The sequence below is a fragment of the Anopheles marshallii genome, chromosome 2 (genome assembly GCF_943734725.1).
Source record: "Anopheles marshallii chromosome 2, idAnoMarsDA_429_01, whole genome shotgun sequence".
NCBI lineage: Eukaryota > Metazoa > Arthropoda > Insecta > Diptera > Culicidae > Anopheles > Anopheles marshallii.
The window spans coordinates 77574837-77593768 of record NC_071326.1 but is presented as its reverse complement, the minus strand read 5'-3'; the positions used below and the strand labels follow the sequence as shown (position 1 = coordinate 77593768).

General features: G+C 46.3%; 3 protein-coding genes across 3 annotated transcripts; 1 reads left to right on the top strand and 2 right to left on the bottom strand.

The window, feature by feature from the left end:
- Nucleotides 1–3331: 3331 nt before the first annotated feature.
- Nucleotides 3332–7555, bottom strand: LOC128710516 (transient receptor potential cation channel subfamily V member 5). Its single transcript, XM_053805572.1, has 6 exons — nucleotides 7157–7555; nucleotides 4426–5703; nucleotides 4207–4358; nucleotides 3854–4127; nucleotides 3549–3791; nucleotides 3332–3475 (listed from the first exon to the last, which is right to left on the bottom strand). Exons 1-6 carry the CDS (start codon nucleotides 7553–7555, stop codon nucleotides 3332–3334), a joined length of 2490 nt encoding a protein of 829 aa, XP_053661547.1.
- A 1167-nt stretch (nucleotides 7556–8722) lies between these two features.
- Nucleotides 8723–10425, bottom strand: LOC128707166 (drebrin-like protein A). Its single transcript, XM_053802113.1, has 4 exons — nucleotides 10171–10425; nucleotides 9742–9934; nucleotides 9494–9657; nucleotides 8723–9420 (listed from the first exon to the last, which is right to left on the bottom strand). The coding sequence occupies exons 1-4, from the start codon at nucleotides 10423–10425 to the stop codon at nucleotides 8746–8748; spliced, it is 1287 nt and encodes a 428-aa protein (XP_053658088.1). The 3' UTR covers nucleotides 8723–8745.
- Nucleotides 10426–13203: 2778 nt separating this feature from the next.
- Nucleotides 13204–14566, top strand: LOC128708920 (uncharacterized). The gene is made up of 3 exons (XM_053803901.1): nucleotides 13204–13246; nucleotides 13315–13551; nucleotides 13641–14566. Exons 1-3 carry the CDS (start codon nucleotides 13204–13206, stop codon nucleotides 14564–14566), a joined length of 1206 nt encoding a protein of 401 aa, XP_053659876.1.
- The last annotated feature ends 4366 nt before the right edge of the window (nucleotides 14567–18932 follow it).

Sequence of the window (18932 nt, the reverse complement as noted above, 5' to 3'; positions counted from 1 at the left end):
ACTCTCGCGTGTCACTTGCCAATTATCCCATATCGGTCCCACTCGCTTATGCCACCCTGCACCACAGATAAACAACGACGAACGCTACTACGGCGCTACCGGGGCGGATTTATGGCACGGATGCGTCGATACATTATTTAGTTGATTTAATTGCAGTGAAATTATTGCACCCACCGCACACTCGGTACGCTACCTGGGTCGCATCTCACTCTCCTTCCCACGGTTGGATCGATCACGTATGAAAGATAGATTGTCATCTGTGACGCTGCTACCGTTCGCCTGGATTGCTGCAATTTGTTCGATTGAATTCATGCGTCCCCACGGTGGACGGTGGAGACGCCCGGTGTTTCATGACAGCGAACCAGAAGCGGACGCCTGGTGGTTGGTATAAAAGATATACCAGACACCTTTTCCACTTGCTCGAACGAATGGACACGACAACGGTTGACTTGTGGGGTGTTATTAATGTGTAATTTTAGGATCATATTGAAGTGGAGTGTCAAGGTGCTTGTCACTTGTCCAATCGAATCAACATTTATAATTACTCACCGTTGGATTGAAGCTTTTCATTATTTAAAAATTAAAGCTCTTCACGATTCGGTGTGATAAAGAGTTATCTTGCGGTATTATAAGTGTAATCCTTTTGCGAAATAAACGTTCGTTTTCCTGATGAGTAAAACAATCCTGCTGCTACGCAGCTGTACGCTAAAAAGCCCTAAAGCCTTCTACCCTTGCACAGTAATTTAAACGTTTATCCACTCGTGAGAAAAAAAGTCGCCTCAAGCCTCGGAAGTGTTCTGAACGGTATGCTTTTAGCGTATAACTGCCACCAAACCTTTACACTCGGCACATTAAAAAAAAAAGCCGCCTCCCCATTAGCACTTCTCATTTGTGCCGCATTTAACCGGCATCGGGCAGCTGCTACCAAGACCCGGGGGGTAAATATTTGTGTACATACAAATTCCGTAGCTCGATGCGACCGGTCCCGTACGTCTGCAGAGGCCACGGATGGCCTTGCTGATGATGATACTTTTGAGTGCTTTGTGTATAGCGAAGCCAGCAGGGGACGTGACGCGTGGTTTCGATGTGAGACTCGTGGGGCGAACGGAATCGACCTTCATTTCCTATTAATTGCTAACCCATTCTCTGTTGGCCCATATTTAGCACTCCATCGGGGGAAAACCACGCATCCATAAACACACACACACACACACGGGGATTGTGGTGTTATTCTCCCGCAGGACATGCCTTCCGACACCTTCCATATCTTCGTGTTTGCACTGCTAACCGCATGCAATTCTGATTTTCCAGGATAAAAATGAACACTTGTCCTGATTTCTCTTCCTCCGCTTTCCATCGTCCTTCGGCCCTTCGGGGACGGGCATTATGGTGAAAGTGTGCTTTATCTTCCCGAGCCACCAACCAGCCATCCAAATAAGGCCCCACTTCTGTGCCGAAACACGCTGGTCTTTGCTCATCTTTGCTGCAAAACCACATAAAGGAGAGAGAGTTCACAGGAAAAAAGACAGGCATACAATGTACACGGCAAGATATCTAAATGCTTGGGAAGCCACACGAAACGTCACTGTTGACACAGATGTTGCCGCCGTTCGATGGATGCCTGCCCCGCAGAGCTGGGCGGTAGCTGTATGTTCACCTTTTAACCAAGCGCGTTCATTGCTCGCCATCAAACAAACCATCATTATTAATTCAAAACATTTCAAATAGGTTTCCGTTCCAGTGCTTCCGTTCATTTACTGTGGCTGTTTGACGTTTTGCGTCCACATCGTGGCATGGTAGTAAAATCAAGGCCACCGCGGCCCGTCTCTCGTCATGTCCGGGTCCCGGGTGGAAGGATGATGTGACCGAACGGAAACCGGTTCACCGCCCCATAAGCAGGGCAGTATACGTTCTGTCCATCTTTAAAAAAAAAAGCCTCGCGGAGAGCATATCTCATATTTATGATTGTTTGTATCCTTGCCCACCGCCCATAATGAGCCCTTCCGTATAGTTTCTGATGATGGGGATGCACAAGAAAAACACACTCCATCCATCCATCCGGAAAGGGATGTGGTGAATCGATTTTTGTGTGTGTGCACTGTTGTGCTTTACGACCGGTGAACAAATTCTTCATTACTAGCCGCTTTTGCTTTATGTGTTTTCTTGCGAAAACTAAATATACGCTAGATGATCCAGTAGTACTCCATCCATTACCTAACTCCAACACTAACTTTAAATTTCCATAAAATAATAGCCAAGTGCATAAAATTTGTTAAAACTCGCCTTTTGCGACAACACACAACTTCCTTTTTTTGTCTTTATTTCTCTGAACGCGAAGGCTTTTCCGGGACCTTGACTGACGCTGCATGTGTATGCGTGAGCAACAAAGGATTCAAGGTCGCTGACCCACATTCGAACACTTTGCAAGGCCGTAACTAACGGGCCGTAAAAACGCAACGTTACCGAGCTTTCATGCGAATATTTTGGCAAGCTTTGGTCCATTTAACTATTGGACTGTGGAGCTTTCAAGCTCCTTACCGACGATCTACACGACGCGCTTTTGGGCGCTTTTTTTAGGAAGCTGTTGCACAATGGGGATGGATCATGAAGGTAAATGGGCATAATTTATTTCGTTGTTTATACTACCATATTAATAAAAATATAATGATAGAAAGCAATTTATATTAAATATGGATTGCAGAAACCCTTTTATAAATTAGTCATTATATATAATTTGTAGGTGTTTTAAATATTCATACCTTGCCAAGAGATCATATGTAAATACCTTAATCTAATCTAGAAGAAGTTAAAAAAAGGCAATACCGAAAACCCTGCTTCCGTGTGTGATCTTCTTAAACCCCCAAAAAAACCTGTCAAATCTCTTAAAAAACCTTCCAGTTTACAAATTAAAGTTTGATTAACATTTACGTCAATTAAAATTGTTCGTTTTATATTTCAACAACTCATTCTGACCATGCTACTAGCGCACTGATGCCGTTGAAGCGAAGCGTTGAAAAACGCGTCGTGTAGATTGTCGGTCACACGGCAAAACAATTTTCTGCAGTAGTGATTATAGCTTCTGTATGTTAAAAATATGTGAACTATTACAGTTACTATTATGGAATAAATAAATAATAAATAAATAAATATTATCGTTATTAAAATTAACACAATTAAAACCATCAATTGACAAGATGTAAACATTTTTATTTTACCTAATGCATCGATTCGGTTAAAAATTGACCTAAAAAGCTAACAAATGATCGACGAGACGGGAAGATTTTATGCTTGAATGTTTAAATTAAGTAGCCAAAACAAGCCTTCCTGCTGCTCAAGAGGACATGTTCATGTACTTCTCCCGCAGCAGACGACGCTGCTCCGCACGCGCATCACGCTCCACCTGGCGCTTCTTGTTGAGACGATCGTGAACACGCTTCATTTCGAGTATTTCTTTCATTTCCTCCTTATCCTCATCCTGGGGCAGATAAAGACATGAAGAAATGACGTTAACTTCAAGTAGGTTTTAGATTACAGCCCACCCTACATACCGTCATGTTTAATCGAAGAACCAATGCACGCCGTCCGTCCGACATTGGTTGGCTGTACGACATCAGGTTCTTGAGCCGTTCCTTCGGCGGAACGCCACGCTCCACGACGAGCACAATGCGTGCCCACTGGCGCTGCCATTCGTTTTTCGTTTCCGCAATCTTCTGGTACGTATTGCCCATCATAGCGATCAACATGTTCACCAACAGGACGGCCACAATCACCATAAACAGTACGAACAGGATCTGCAAGAGGAGATGATCACGGGTGGTTAAGATAAGCGCTAGATGAATGCATCATCCCATACCTTAGCACACATCTCGTGGTCGGTGTTCTCCAGCGCACCGTAGTAATCGCCGAAGTTCGTCAGCGACATAAGAAACATCGCGACGATCGACTCAATCGGCGACGGCATCGGATTGGCATCACCGTCCTCTTCCGGTTTGTACGACAGAAACACGATGTAGTATGCCTGCGAAAAGCCCATCACAAACACCAGATAGATCACGACGAAACGCAACAGATCTCCCATCACCATGCGGTATATCATCACCACGAAAGGTCCGACCGTTTTGAAACCTCTGGAAGATGTTTAAAACCCACAGGTGAGTGTTTGCAGAGCAGAAGCGTTCAAGATCGCCAAGGCAATCGCAGACGTACCGGCAGAAGAACAGAAAGTAGGGTGCCGTTGTTAGCATGATCGCTACCGCGACGTGGTCCTCCATTTCCGTAAAACAAAGCACCTTTAAAAATGGTACAATCATCATTATGCAGCAGGAAAACAGAAACATAACCCGGGAGGGTGCCGTCATCTGGAAAGATAAGAACACCTCGGTTAGACATCAGCAGCGTTCACCCTTGCCAAAAAGCTCTACTCACAAGATTCTCGAAGAACATTTTGCGCCCAAGAAACTTCAGCTCGCGCAGGGCAGCCAGCAGATACAGAAACGAACCCACCAGTATGATCATCTCCGATATGAGCCGCACCTTACCTTCCATACCGTCGTAATCCATCGTGTGGCATTTGGAGTTGAAGAACAGACCGTCATCCAGCGCGGAAGGATCAAACTCAGGCGACTCCTCGGCGCTTCCGTTAAACTGCGGTAGGTCCGTAAGTTTGCCGACAAACATTTCGAGTCCAACGCTTCCATTACTACCGAGCGACGATTCGTTCCACAGTGGACGGCGAAGATCCTCCTTGGTGGAAGTGGTTTTATTGCCGCCCTCCGATCCGTCCTGCTCGTCATCCTCTGCCGGTGGTGGTCCATTGCGCAGTGTGAAGCTTACCAACGATACGCAGAAGTAGCAGAAGAACATGAAGAACTGCCGGTAGAACTTATCCTTCACGAAGGTGTTCCACTTCGTTTTGAGCAGATCTATCAGCACACCGTCCAGCAGATCGAGATGCTCATCCTTGTCGCCGAACACTACCAAATTTAGCGCGGAATCTTTACTGATGTTTCCCGTCTCTACATCGATCGTGTCGATCAGCACCAGCGGATAAGCCGCACAGGTAATACTGCCCAGCTGCCAGTAGATCTCCCGCTCGATGTTCATGATGTGGAAGAACATCTCCACACGTCCGAGCTTCGCCGCCAGCGTCAACGGTGTTAGGTTTTGGTTGTTCCGGATGCTCAACGAGGAACCCACCTCATACCCCATATCGAACGTCGTGATCTTCTCGTATATCACGAGCATATGCAGCACCGTGTTGCCGTTGAAGTCTTTGTTGTCCGGGTCGGCTCCACGGGCCAGCACGAGCCGATAGCATTCCTCCTGCCCGAGACAGGCGGCAAAGCTGAGCGGGTACTCGCCCCAGTACACGTACCCATCGTAGTTCGTCATCTGCACCATCTGGACGATTTCCGTCTCTACCGTATCGCACCGGGACGCTTTCTGGTCCTCGGGGCACATGAACGTACCGCAGCAACGCTCATTCACGTCGGAATTGTGATCGAGCAGATACTTCACCATCGCTGGATCTTCGTTTACGATCGCCAGATGTAGCACACTCTCGCCGTAGTACTCATCGCACATGTACACGTCGTTGATGAGCTTGGGATAGAAGCGCAGTAACCGTTTCGCCAAGTCCGCATGCAAAGATGTTGCGTTGAGTAGACAAAGGTGAAGAATGGTTTCCCCTACGGCGCCACGTTCCTAGAAGTGAAGAAGAACAATCTGTATCTGTAATATGTAACAAACTAATATTGTAAGGTAATGTCCGAAACTCTCAGGGCCCTTTGCTACCGCCAAGAGTCTGCGCCAAGGAGATTGGAGGTTGAAGGTTAGATTGTCTACTGTTCAGCCCAGCGCTACAAATGGGCCATCCGTGACTAGGAGGTGGTAACCTCGAGGACCCTCAGCTATAAGTCTTGACATACGCTGATGACATAGACATCATAGGTTTACGGCTCTCCTACGTAGCGGATGCTTACCAGAGCATCGTACAGATAGGTGATTGCAACTTTGAAGTTGTCACCTAACATGGGTCAAAAGTCAGTACCGACAACCACCTTGATATTGAGATATGGTTTTCTACAGTGTTCTGGAAACTTCTCTACTCAAAACACCTGTCGCGACGAACAAAGCTGGCATTTTATAGAACTTATATAGTTCCAGTACTCACATACGCCACTGAGACTGTGCTTTGGTGGGCTGGTCACGTCAGAAGAATGATACCGGACGACCCAGCCCGTAAAGTCATTTTAGTTCGTCCACATGGACAGAGGAGGCGTGGCACGCCCAAATTTAAATGGAGTGATGGCGTTGATGCTTCCGCCTATAAAGGCTGGGATAATGGATATGGTAGACGATGACCCTCGACCGCGAGCAGTTTAGAGGACTCCTGCAGCAGGCCAAGACCGGCGAAGCGGTTGTAGCGCCTGATACGTAAGTAAATAGTGTTGGGTGAATCTGATTCAGATCAATGAATCTGATTGCATATTTGAACTGGATGCATGAATCTTAATCTCTATACCAAAGATTCAGGAATCCTTCAAAATTGAAGGAACTGAGAATTCTTCTTTTAAGAGTCGATTGCTAAATTGGAATGACTGCCTGCTTATGACTCTTCTCAAAAGAATCAGTAACCAGAACGCTACACCAAATTCATGGAGAAAAGCAATTCTTGTACTCCATTAAAAATTAAATTGTCAAACCATGTCAGGAAAATCGTTAAATGTTCGAGTACAACTCCTCCATAACTCTCGGAAACATGTCAATTACACTTCCCCAACCGAATGCCTCCAAAGTTCCCATCGAAACTCGGTCACCATTCCACGCGATTCCTTATTTACAAATCACAGCTGTCACAGTTACTACGAGCCCGTTCCGTTTGGCGCGCACCTGACCATTGATGTGTTGTTGCATGTTCTCCCCACCTCACCTGTCCCGACGGGTTTGCCAATGGTTACCGACACAAGCGCACAGCGGAAGTAAACACGTGCGAGCACGTGTTCCCGAAGGCACGCTCGCAATGACGCAACGGCGCCATCTTGCGCGGGTTTTGTTTTGGACACTGTTGACAGCCCAGCCGAAGTTTGTGTGGCATTCGTTCCGTGTTTTACTCCCTCCCAGTGGCCGCTGTTATGCAACAACAATGTGCCCTTACCTTCACATTCCAGCACACCTCACGGTAGCCGGACGGGTTCATATAGTACTCCGCTTCGCTCACTTCCGGACAGACGGCATCCATGTCGAAATCTTCTTCCGGGTTCTCCATCGCGCGTATCTCTGGCAGCTGTTTGTGGCGTGGCCGTTCCCGGTTTCGTAACAGCACCAGCACCGAGACGGGGACATATTTTCCCTTGCCTTTATTGTACAGGAACGGTTCGACCTTCGTCTTGATCGCATGATCTATCTCGGCGTACTGTTTGTTCTGTATCGCCCGTTTCATCATGTCCACCAGCAAACCACCACCCTTGAGGTTTACGAACTTGTACAGCGCCTGGGTAGATACTCCGGCCTGCTTCTTAACGCCACTGGTCACATTGCTCTCGGTATTTCCCATCCTAAACGTTTAGCGCTCCACAGCTACCAGTGCCAACTTCACTTCCAAACACCGAATTCGTGGGGGAGGAGGGATTCACACCTTCTCCGACCTGCTGGGAAACCCCCGGTGGTCAAAGCACGGACTTTAAACTGGACATTAACTATTAGCCACCTAGCAGCACGGGATTTTGAAGCTCCGAACCGTCCTGAAGCGGGACATTATGCGAAATAGTTTATTGAACAAACAACAGCGACATCGGTTCGGTTGCCTACGGTGCCGAAAGCGCAACGGTTCGCCGTGTCGTGGCCGTTGCTAAGGGTGACCGGTCCCTTTTTTGCAGCCCGCCCAAAGGAGCAACTTAATGCTGGTGGCGCAAAATGCTTTTACTCGCCATAAACAAACCCGCAACGTACCGTACCTTGAGTTGTGAATGGCGCGCACTCAAGGTGGTTCGTTGGGTTAACCGAAATTGCTATGCATGTGTTTGTTTGTATGCAGGAATTACAAAACAAAAAAAAAGTTTGTTAGCCTTACTCTTGCCTTGTTGACATATTGTTGCCGCTTGACCGTGTTGGATAAGTTTTTCTTTCGCACGTTAATGTTTCGCTTAGTCTACTACAGTTTAAGGTTTCATTTTGTGTATTACTGTAACGTGGATTTAGTCTTCTTCCAGGAAATTGTATTCCCGGCATCTGAGTGTGTGTGTGTGTACAATTAAATAGTTAAAACGCTTATCTACTATTACACTAGATGGGAACCGATACGTTGGCAAGGACCGAAACGGGGAGTGCGAATGTGCGAAGCTTTGCAAATGCATTGTCATCTACCTTCCCCGATTTCAAATCGACTCGAAATGCATTATACTACTTCCGCTCGAACGCCTATCCTCACTGATTAACCGGAAACATCGAAAAAACGTGTCGAGGGAGATGAAAATAGTACATTCAAAAACACGATTCCTCTAACGGCATTGTGCTGATTCAATCATTCGTTCTGTTGGCATGTCCTGATGTAGCCCCCTTGGATCGGGCTTGTTAGTGTGCGTTTCGTTTGTTACGTGTGTGAGTGTGTCACTAAGGGTATGAGCTAATCGTGATCGTATCGCACTATGTTAACAGGACTATCTTAATCATGTGATGCTTTGTTTGTCTGTTTCTTCTTAAACAAATGATAACGATGAAGCTAAATTGCTAAACTGTCTAAATGCTTTAAATGAGCTCCACGTAGTTAGCGGGAAACAGCCCATAGGTACCGTCCGGTGCCAGCCCCTGCCACCAGCCCTCATCGATCTGATCGATGTGCGTGATGATATCGTCCGGATCGAAGCTGATCTCCGAATCGTCCGCTGCCTGATAATCGTACAATGCCCTCGCCCGGATCATGTTGTCCTCGTCGGACAGATCGATCGTTGCGTTCGGGTCGAAATACTGTCCGGCGGCCACTTCGGGCACCTCCGGTGACACCACCGAACTTTCTTCCTCCGCCGCCAGCGCCGTTCCTGCCGCTGTTAGCCCTGGTGGCGTGTCAGCACCGTTTTGGAGCTCGCTCTCTAGCTCCGCCTTTAGCTCGTTGATAATACTGCGCTCTTCAAAGGATGCCGTCGGTGAGAATGGAGGGTCCGTTAGCTCCTGCGCTACCTCGGCTTGGATGTGCGTTGGGCTTAGCTGGGCAGTACTATTAAGGAAGCGAGCCTTTGCACTGCTCACCTTTCCGCTTGCTTCGACCACCTGCTTGATTTCTCGCTCCCGTTCAGTTTTGTTCTGGTCGGACGCTTGCCGAGCGTAACTACGGTCGGGGGAAACAGGCGAAGCCGACACGGCGCTTGCACCCCCCGTGGCGCTTTCACGCTTTTCAAACTCACGCTCCTCCCGTCGACGTCGTTCCTTAAGTAGAGGAAAAAAATAATTTTAATGGAGATCATCCTTTTAAATTATCTTTGCAGTTGTTCAAACGTACTTGCTCCAACAATACTGTTTCATTGAGCTTCCGCTCATACTCCGCCTGTAGTCGATGTTTTTCCTCCTCTTCCTCTTTGCGCCAAAACTCATCCCGCTCGGCCGGATTGATCTCCTTCGTAGGATTAACGCGACTGTAATTCGTACCGACCGGTTTGGGTGAATCTAAAACAACCAACGAGTAAACCGTTCATACAATCGGTTGGTACAATAATATACTCCTGCTGAACGTTTGAATCATTCCCATACCGATCGCTTGTGAGTAATCTTTCACTTTGAAATCGTTCACCACCACCTTCTGCAGCTTTTCCAGTATGCGCGCTTCCTCGACGTCGTCCTCGTTTGTTGCGTGCACCGTAATATGAGCACCGTGTAGTAGGGCCGTAACATCGCGCACATGTTTCGCACACGTTCCCTTCCGGGCGATTGGAGCACCTTCGCCCTGTTTGGGTGCGGGATAGTAGAGTAAAGGGGGGAAAGAATTATTTGAATGTTTACTTACACATGATAAGAGGCGGAAGCTTTACTTTGTGTGATAAATTAGAAGCAACATTGCCTCTTATCGCGATAAACACACGGCCTGATAGGGATATGTTTCACTCCAATATTCCATGCTAAAAACTGACTTGAGCAACGGTTTGAAATATTGAATCAAGAACATTGAATCAATTTGCTCACCTGCCAGTTAACGAAAACGAATTTGGCGATGCCCGTTTCATTGTTGTCCACCCTCAGGAATGCGTACTGAATTTTGCCCGAGTTCAGTTCTGCAGCCAGTTCCGAAATTCCATCCTCGCCGGTTTCCTGCAGCTTCAGCACATTCGTCTGACCCTCGTACCCGAACAGTGCCCAGTTGGTGGCACATTTCCTGTCACATACGGACTTCCACGCGCCAACCATCACGTCCCGGTGTTTCTGCACATCAACCGACATCTTCTCGCGCTTGTGCCCAGTCAGCAACTGCTTTCGAACCGAAGCCTACGGGAAACCCGTCCACACACTGCTGAGACTGTCGTTGGCACCAAGTCTGGGAGCGTTGACCCACTTTCACGCACGAGTGCGCTTTCGTCGTCACACCAATCACACCGAAACAAGTTGTGGGAGTGGATCTCTCGTGGCAGGTGGCAAAGCAGACGTTCAATGCACCAACATCATGCTGCAACCCACACCCACGGGCTTGTGCCGGCCGGAAATGCTCGATGACAAGACAATGCTAATTACCGAAAGCCTCCCCAAAGACACTACCGTCCTTCTTCTTCCGTTCACCACGGTCCAAGACGTGTTCCCTTCGTGTGGGGCACTGATTTCTAAAACTTTTAAACTGTGTTTTGGGCAGAATCAAAACTGTATCACATCAAAAACATGCACTTTATGTATGAAACTGTATCCAAAATTACAATTTTCTTTATGGAGTCTAAGCAAAAACGTGTGGAACTTGGACAAAACCACCGAGTGTGGCGTATCTTTCTTCAGACATTGCCGAAATTCTTCTTGTACACCGTGGTTCGTCTTTTTCGGGTATTATTGGCTCGGGCATATTTTGGTCCGAGAACCACCACAGAATGGAACAGAAAAGGTGAGTCCATTGGCATTTATCTCACTAACACACACAAACATCTTTTGACGATTCTGGGTAGTTTTCACTATACAAACGAAGTGGGCAGGTTTTTCAATGTAAAAGCTTTATTCGACACTGAAAATGATAAAATAATTAATTTTCTTTAAATCTTGCACATTTTAACTTTAAAAAGGAAAGGAAATGGTGCTAAACGTGTAACGCTCGCTAGACAAAATTAATGCAAGATGGCAGACTAATTGCCATTGTCCAACCTCGTGTATTTTAGTGTCGCATGTCAGCAACTTCAAAACATGTGTTTTGCTTTCTAAGTTTTTTATTTAAATTCATACCTTTTTGATGAAAATCTCACTCAAATCGTTGATATCTTATAATTTTTCGACAGTTTCTTATAACTTGGGGTAATTGTGGTCTGTTTGTACGTTTCATTTCATTCAATTCTGCCCAAAACACAGCTTCCGTTGCGTCAAGCCCAAACTCAAACTGTAGTACTGAACCCATCGCTCTAGCCTACATCTTTCAGCATCAACGTAATAACAACAACAGCAGCAACAACAAAAACTCCCCGAAATTCGATCTCGTTCTGCTACAACAGGAGCAAATGTTGTCAATCGAGAGCAAAGTGCGTGAAGAGCAATAGAATAATCAAAATATAGCTGAAGGATACTACCAGCGTACGGTAGCAACAACATCGGATTGGATTAATTGCTAATCTGCACGAGTTCCGTCGTAGTGGAGCAACAGGTTAGAGTAGCAGACGTTTTACACCAAACCACCGCGAAACCGTTCGACGAAGAAAAAGGAACGATCGCGATCGTTCGCAAGTGAAGAAAGAAAGTATATTTCCGCGATCGATGTGATGTAAAGATTATGATGCAGGTTGTACAGTGTCGAGCAACAATGCAGCGAAGTGGTCAGTAACGTTGGATCTTTCCATGTTATGTTTATTTTCGATTCCGTCCAAAAGGAGACTGAACCAGAGGCATTTCTCTCCAAGCGTAAAGTAATGATCGATCGGATGTTCAATGCGCTAATCCATCTTCAACCGTGTGTTGCGTGGTTTGTTTTTCGAGCGTAGCGATATTGCTGTTTGTGTTAAGCTTGCGATCCTTATGAACAAAAACAAAGCAAAAGAAAGGTCCCATAAAAGGAAATCTATCATTCGCGTTTGCCGTTCTTCCTAGTCCGGGATCCTTTGCAACTCATCGAAAATAGCCCCCTGATAGTCGCATTAGAATCAAAAGCGAAGAAGGCTCCACTATAAAGAAAGGCGAAGAACGAAACAGAGACAAACCCTTCGCCAGTTGCACCTACCCGCACGTCCGTCTTTCCGAGTGTCTTCTCCAAAAACCATCCGTTCCAACTTCGTCTGCTGCTTTCTTCGTCGTACGCGACGTCGCGGAATCGGTTGGGGTTGAGAGTCGTGGTGAACGCGAACAGGCGTTGGTTAAAGTGAAATAGACATCCCCGTCATCCAGCTTCCGTGGGAGGAACAGAGATCGCCCGGAAAAACGAAGAAGACGCACAGCGAACTCGCCCCTCGCTTGCTCACCGTTCTTCCTGCGTTGGAAGAAGAGATACTGAAATGTGCAGTGTGTGCTTAAATCACAAAATAAAAAATAGTTTGTGATTAATTGAACCTAAGCTAATAATTCTCCGGGCTGAACATTACGCACCGGGTGCAAAGATTAGGAACAAAGTGCCAAAAACAACAAGGAAAAAAACAGCCCACCAATCTAGCAAGCTCGTGAAAGGTTTGCGTTTTGACAGTTCCTTTCTCATCGGGGCTCCCATCTCATCTGGTGAGTTGTGTTTGGGGCTCACTGTGCCTTCACGATCGTGTTCGCCCGCAATCGGAATCGCCCGTTTGCGGAAAAAGGAGAGGAACCAAATCCTGCTGGCAGGAAAACAACAAAAGCAATAGCTTAGTATTTATTTCGTACGATTCGGAGACGGGCCGCGGCTAGTGCAAACAATTCGTTAATCAACTTGCAAGCAGGTTAACCGGGGGCTTGGACTCCCGCTGTAGTGATACGATCATCAGCCGAGGTACATTTCTTTCTGGTAAACCGGACAGGGATCGCGATCCCGCAAACGCAGTCACGCTGAAAAAGTTAGTGCAAACCCGTCTCAAGATGATCCGAGATCCCGGTGGTACATCGCCAAACGAACATCAAGGTAAGTTTTTTGAAGCAAGCTAGCGTACAATCGTCCTTTATTGGTTGTTTTCCACTTTCCGTTTTCAGACTCGCCACCTTCACCTAAATACGATCGAATATTGGGACGTCCGCCACCTATGGATGAGACGGAAATACCGCTGGACATGACTGTCAGGCGGAAGGATTCGTCCGACGGTCAGGGATCGCCCACAGGGAACGATCAGTCGCGCGATATACCGATCAATCTGAATGTGCGCCCGAGTGTCATAACAAAGGCACCGCCACCACCAATAAAGAAGCGCATTAGTCACATGCACACGAATGGTAATGTATTCCCAGCTGCTCTAATGAGAATGGAAGACAAAACGCACCATTAATGCTCACTAATATAATTAATTGTTTTACTACAACAGGTGAAATCGTGCTTAAGAGTAGTGTTAGGACGACCACCGCGACTACCACCGTCGAATCGGCCCCGATCGTGAACGTTTCATCCACGTACTGTGATGTATCGATCGAGGAACATTTTCGCCGTTCGCTCGGTCCGACCTACAGCTCCATTTACGGTGACAAGCAGCAGCTACAGCAGCTGCAACTGCAACAGCAGCAGTCATCGGCACTGAATGTTTTGAACAACAACGCCACCATTGGTGGGCAAGGATCACCAGTGCATCATCATGCCACACAGCATAAAGTGCATCCACTGCCGATACCGCTGCTGTTGCAAAAGCACACGATGGAAACGGGAGACTCGTTACCGCTGACCGGACCGGCAGTTGGTACAGGTGGTGGTGGCGGTGGGATGCGGAATCACAGTAGCAGCAGTATTAGCTCCAGCTCGTCCGTCAGCTCAAACAGTAGCATATCCAGCAACCTCAGCAACACTAGCGGCATTAGTAGCAGCAGCAGCAATAATAACATCAGTATCAGACCGACCGGCCCGATCGGTGGCGTCGGTGGAATACGTGTGGTTGCGCCGGACACGATCGAGCTGAAGCTCTCGAGTGATCCCGCACCCCCAGTACCGCTCGTACCGGCTACCGTCCTGCCACCGTCGCCCGGTGCACCCTCATCGGCTGCCAGTGTGGCGATTGCGCTCACATCACCGAAACACCTGCATCAGCAACCACCACCGGCCATCTCACCGGCCTCACTCACCACCACGATGTCACTTTCGTCCTCGTCGCCATCTTCCTCGTTAGCATCTTCACCGGCTCCGTTTCTTGCAACGCAGCAGCAACAGAAGAGGCCCGACTCCGGCGAAGAGGTCGATGATCATTTCGCGAAAGCGCTCGGTGATACGTGGAAGAAAATTCAGGAGAGTAATATGAATTTGTGAGGTAACCACCATCATCTAGGTAACTTCGGTAATCGATTTCGTGTTTTATGAATGCGAAAGCTGTGAAAAGGGGATTGAAACCTGTTGGACCATGCCATTCAAGTGAGCCCGGCCATGTTTGAGGTCATCATCCTACATTTGTTTCCTTTCTTTATTCTCTTTTTATTATATGCTCTAGTTTACGGACTGTGTTTTTTTAAAGTTAATTATTAAGTTCCTTTTCTTGCTAAGGGCGAGCAAACCATTTTAATTTGTGATTTGATTGAACGCGCCTAGCAATCGCAAAAATCGCGTTTGCTGTCGCCCAGGGATAACACGGCTAGAGATTGACCAGCAACCAGGAAGAGATTATATGAAGAAATTTTGTTAAATTATATTTTTATCGCTTCCTAAAAACTAAAATCACACATCAGACGGAAAGGAAGTAGAGATAGATTTAAGCGAGCGAGTGAGCAGGATGAGGAAAACCCCGATGAGATTCGTTTAGTTATGAACATACGCGTGTGCTGTATGTTTAATAGTTTGACTATTTCACGATCACTTTAAAATATTTACTCTACTGTGCGGGCATGCGAGGAAAATGAGTCAATTGGTGCAATCGTAAGGAACACGCGTGCACACACTTTCACACTCACATTTCATTGACTTGTTTAAAACGAGTGCATTTACTAATTCCTTCTTGTTGTGTTGTATACGTATGTAGAGCGACAAATCGGTGTATCATGTGTGTGTGTGTGTATGTGTTGCATACACAGGTACTAAAGCCCAATATATTTGGCTTTCTAATACAAAATTCTTTTCCTTGAAGATGTGAAGGATGTACTCAGCGGGATTGTAAACACGGAGCTATGTATAAACACGCAACGCTCTTTATAATTCAAGCAGTTCACTGGGATTATCGTTAACGGTTAAGGTTCCCAAAAGTTGTAAATCCGCCACAAACATGCAATGGTTGTTCTAGGTAACATCAACGATTTTGCGTAGAATCAACCATTTTAATAGTCTCTGCTGCTTTAAATACTCCAGTGAGATAATGATTGATTCATCACTCGTAAGACCCGAAAGATAACTAGCAATGTAGATAGATTGTGAAACTTATTAAATCTCCAGGCAAAATTTAATTGAAGTCTCTTGAAGTGCAGAACAAGACAAGACTCACGCTTGTCACTTGCACTATTTACTCCACTTATGTTGCACTTTGCAAAGCAAATGTTTATAATGTGCATTTCCGTTTAGGCTTATAGTGGCTCACCTATTTGTTCTTTTTTTCTCTTTATGATCACTTTGTAGACTATTGTTCGAGCCTATTTTATATTGAATCGTTACAGATAGTGTCACACCTTAGAAGAGAATGAATATCATGTAGGGGTTAAACACAAAGAAGCTGTGGCCTTTACCAGGTAATGTTTTAATGTTGCATAAGCTGTACACGAATGCGGTTTTCCGGTTCGCAACAAACCGAACTGTTCCTGTAGTAAAACAAACAAAAGAAAAATGGTGAAGTAAAGGACTCCTTTATAGTTGCTGTAGTAAGTGCCCGTTAATGCACTTTCTCTTTGTAGATGTAAACCATACCATAACGTTATCTGTGTAAAGGGAAAAAGATTTTTTTTAATAAGCGCAGTAAGCGTACTGGCCGAAGTGATATAGCAAACCTAACCGCAAAAACCGGACAGACATGTAAGAATGATGTCAGCGTAATGGAATCAGAGGTTGTTTTGTTGTCTGTAATGTACACTTCCTCTGAAAATGTCTATTATATAGTAAGTTATCGCGTTAACAGCAATACTGTGCGTGCTGTCCGAATCAAACAGGACGACGTCAACGGTGTTACAGCGTAGTTGTAAAAAAAAAGGATGCGATCTCGAAAATCTTCCTTCCTTTGCTTTTGTATCGATTGGACGTATGAAACTCTACTGCGTGTGGGTGTGCGTGTTTTCTTAGTGACGTGCAATGGCAAAAAGAGGATCCGTTTTCCCGAAAAAAAATGAACACCCCCTCACAAGTCGTGTTTGCTTCGCTTCTGCTGATTGTTGGTTAAGTAAAGTTTCCACGTTGCCGTTCCCTTCTGTCCGGGTACTGATTTCGAATGGTGCTAGAACGATTTCATATGCCATCTAAGCACCGATAGGAAGCCAGTGCCCGTTAGTGATTAACCTGTTGTGTGGAGCAGCGTTGCACACGAAATGCACCCATTTGTTTTAATGTGTAAACCGATTTTGATTGAGTTCTGCAAGAACAAACGCGCATTAAAACAAGCAAACCAATTGTTGCAACACACATTGCGCGGATGAGTTTTAGCACGATATGTAGAGATTAAGCAGTGGAGCGGTGTTTGGAGATTTTACGAACTAATAGAGAGCTAATGCGGTAATGTAAATGATGTCCACCCTTAAGGTGGCAAACAATGGAGAAGGATGGAATTGAATCAAAATTTTTATATGTTACACAGGTTGAACCGATCGTGGCGTAAAGTTTAAAAAATCCTTGGTAGAGTGGATCGACACAGCAGTAAACTGTTTTAACTATAGCGATGTAAGCTGAAACTGAAATCAAACTATATGTAACGTTATGACATTATTATGCGACTTTGAGCGAAGATTTGTTTTAGAAAAAAAAACTATATTGAGTGATCTATAGGAATGGGCAGGCAATGATCCGCGTACTCGATCGACCACCGATCGACGAGTGGAGTGGTTTATAAAAGTAAAAGCAAAAGCACGATGATACATATTTTGTGATAAAGTATAAAGTGTACACTAACGGCATTAATGGTGTAGTCTTGTTTCCGGATGGTTTTTGCGAAATAACGAACTGAGATACACCTGTTTCCACCTGCGTTCGAAGCTCGTACCCGTTTGCTTCGAATCGCGTACCAATACGTTTGAATCATGTGCCGCCAACCATTGGATTTTTGACATCTCACAGTGTTTGTTCGCATCTGAACTTGGCTTGCGTTGTGCCCAGTTGCAATCCGTTTATAAACCGGTACAAGAAGGGTAACTTGAAAGTAAATTATCGCATTTAATTGCATCGAACTTTTGAGCTGTGCTCTAAGCAGGAGTTGTCAAAATTCCAATCGTAGTGGCCTGTCATTCGAACGAGATGGTACGTAAATTGAAGATTCCAATAGCAACACGAGCGGCACAAGATTCCAACGTAAGTAGAAACAGGTGTATATAGAGATGAATCCTCCACAACATATTGTCACCACACTTCAAACTGTTTAACGCACTCACTAGTTACCGGTTTTATTCAAAGGATGCGATCACTTCTATCACCGTCCGAAAACTATTGCTTCCGAATCCTGGAGGGATTGCATTCACAACACAGAACCACACGCGGGCACTCGGGCGGCCAAACACTTACTGCGCCCTGCTGGTGATCAAGTGAACGGTTTAAATCAACAAATCCTACCTGCCGAACCCGATGTCATCTACTACCACCACTAGAGCGGGAGCCCCACCAGGTGTGCGGTTTTTTTTTCTCTCGATGTGTGTTTGTGTGTCCCGCTCGGTGACAAATCTAGAACGAAGTGCAACTATATTAACGGCCACAGCAGGTAGGTGGCGCACAGGTGGATGACGTACGGCGGAGTCATCCGATACGATTACCCGGTGCGTGCAACTGGTGCGAACATGGAGATCACACACTCTCGGCTCCGTTTTGAATTGTTGCGCAAAGCCGCTCCGGACGATCGTGGACGAAAGCGGAGATCTGGATAACCTTTCATATCTGTAGTGGCATCGCCACCAAAACCGTCGGCCCGCTCGGCTTTGTGTGAGGGTGCCACGATCCATGAAGGCATGAGCGTACAGGGAACGGATCGTATTACTTCTAACCTCATGCCAGATCCAGCAGCTCCCCAATGTGCGACCCCAAAAACCCACCGCAACCGAGTCGCTGTCTGGTGTGCTGTGTAGCTCTTCGGCGGAGCACCTAGTGGGCATCGTTTTACCACGTGATTCTAGTGTTTCTTTCTCCCGGTGGTGTGGAAAGTGCACCGGTACACGACTGGCTGCACACATCTGCGCGTTTGAGCGGATGCACTTGTTTCTCACGTGTAACGGAGACGCTAGCAAAACACCTGATCCGTAGCCTACGCGGCTGCCTGTTGTTGTTGTCTGGACGCTGGAGCACAATAGAGCAGCGAGCTTTGTGTATGAGCGAACGCACCATGAGACTGATAGCTTGCACCGAGTGTTGTATTTTAGGGTATCCTCTTGGCGGGGTGTGTCCCGGCGATGCTGCTCAAACTAGCTGTATGTCCGAAGATGGTTACCCAAGCCAATGCGCATCCTTGGTGGGTGTGTGATTGTGTGTTGGCAGACATTTTCCTGCCGGGTTGTGCAAGAAAAGGTAACGC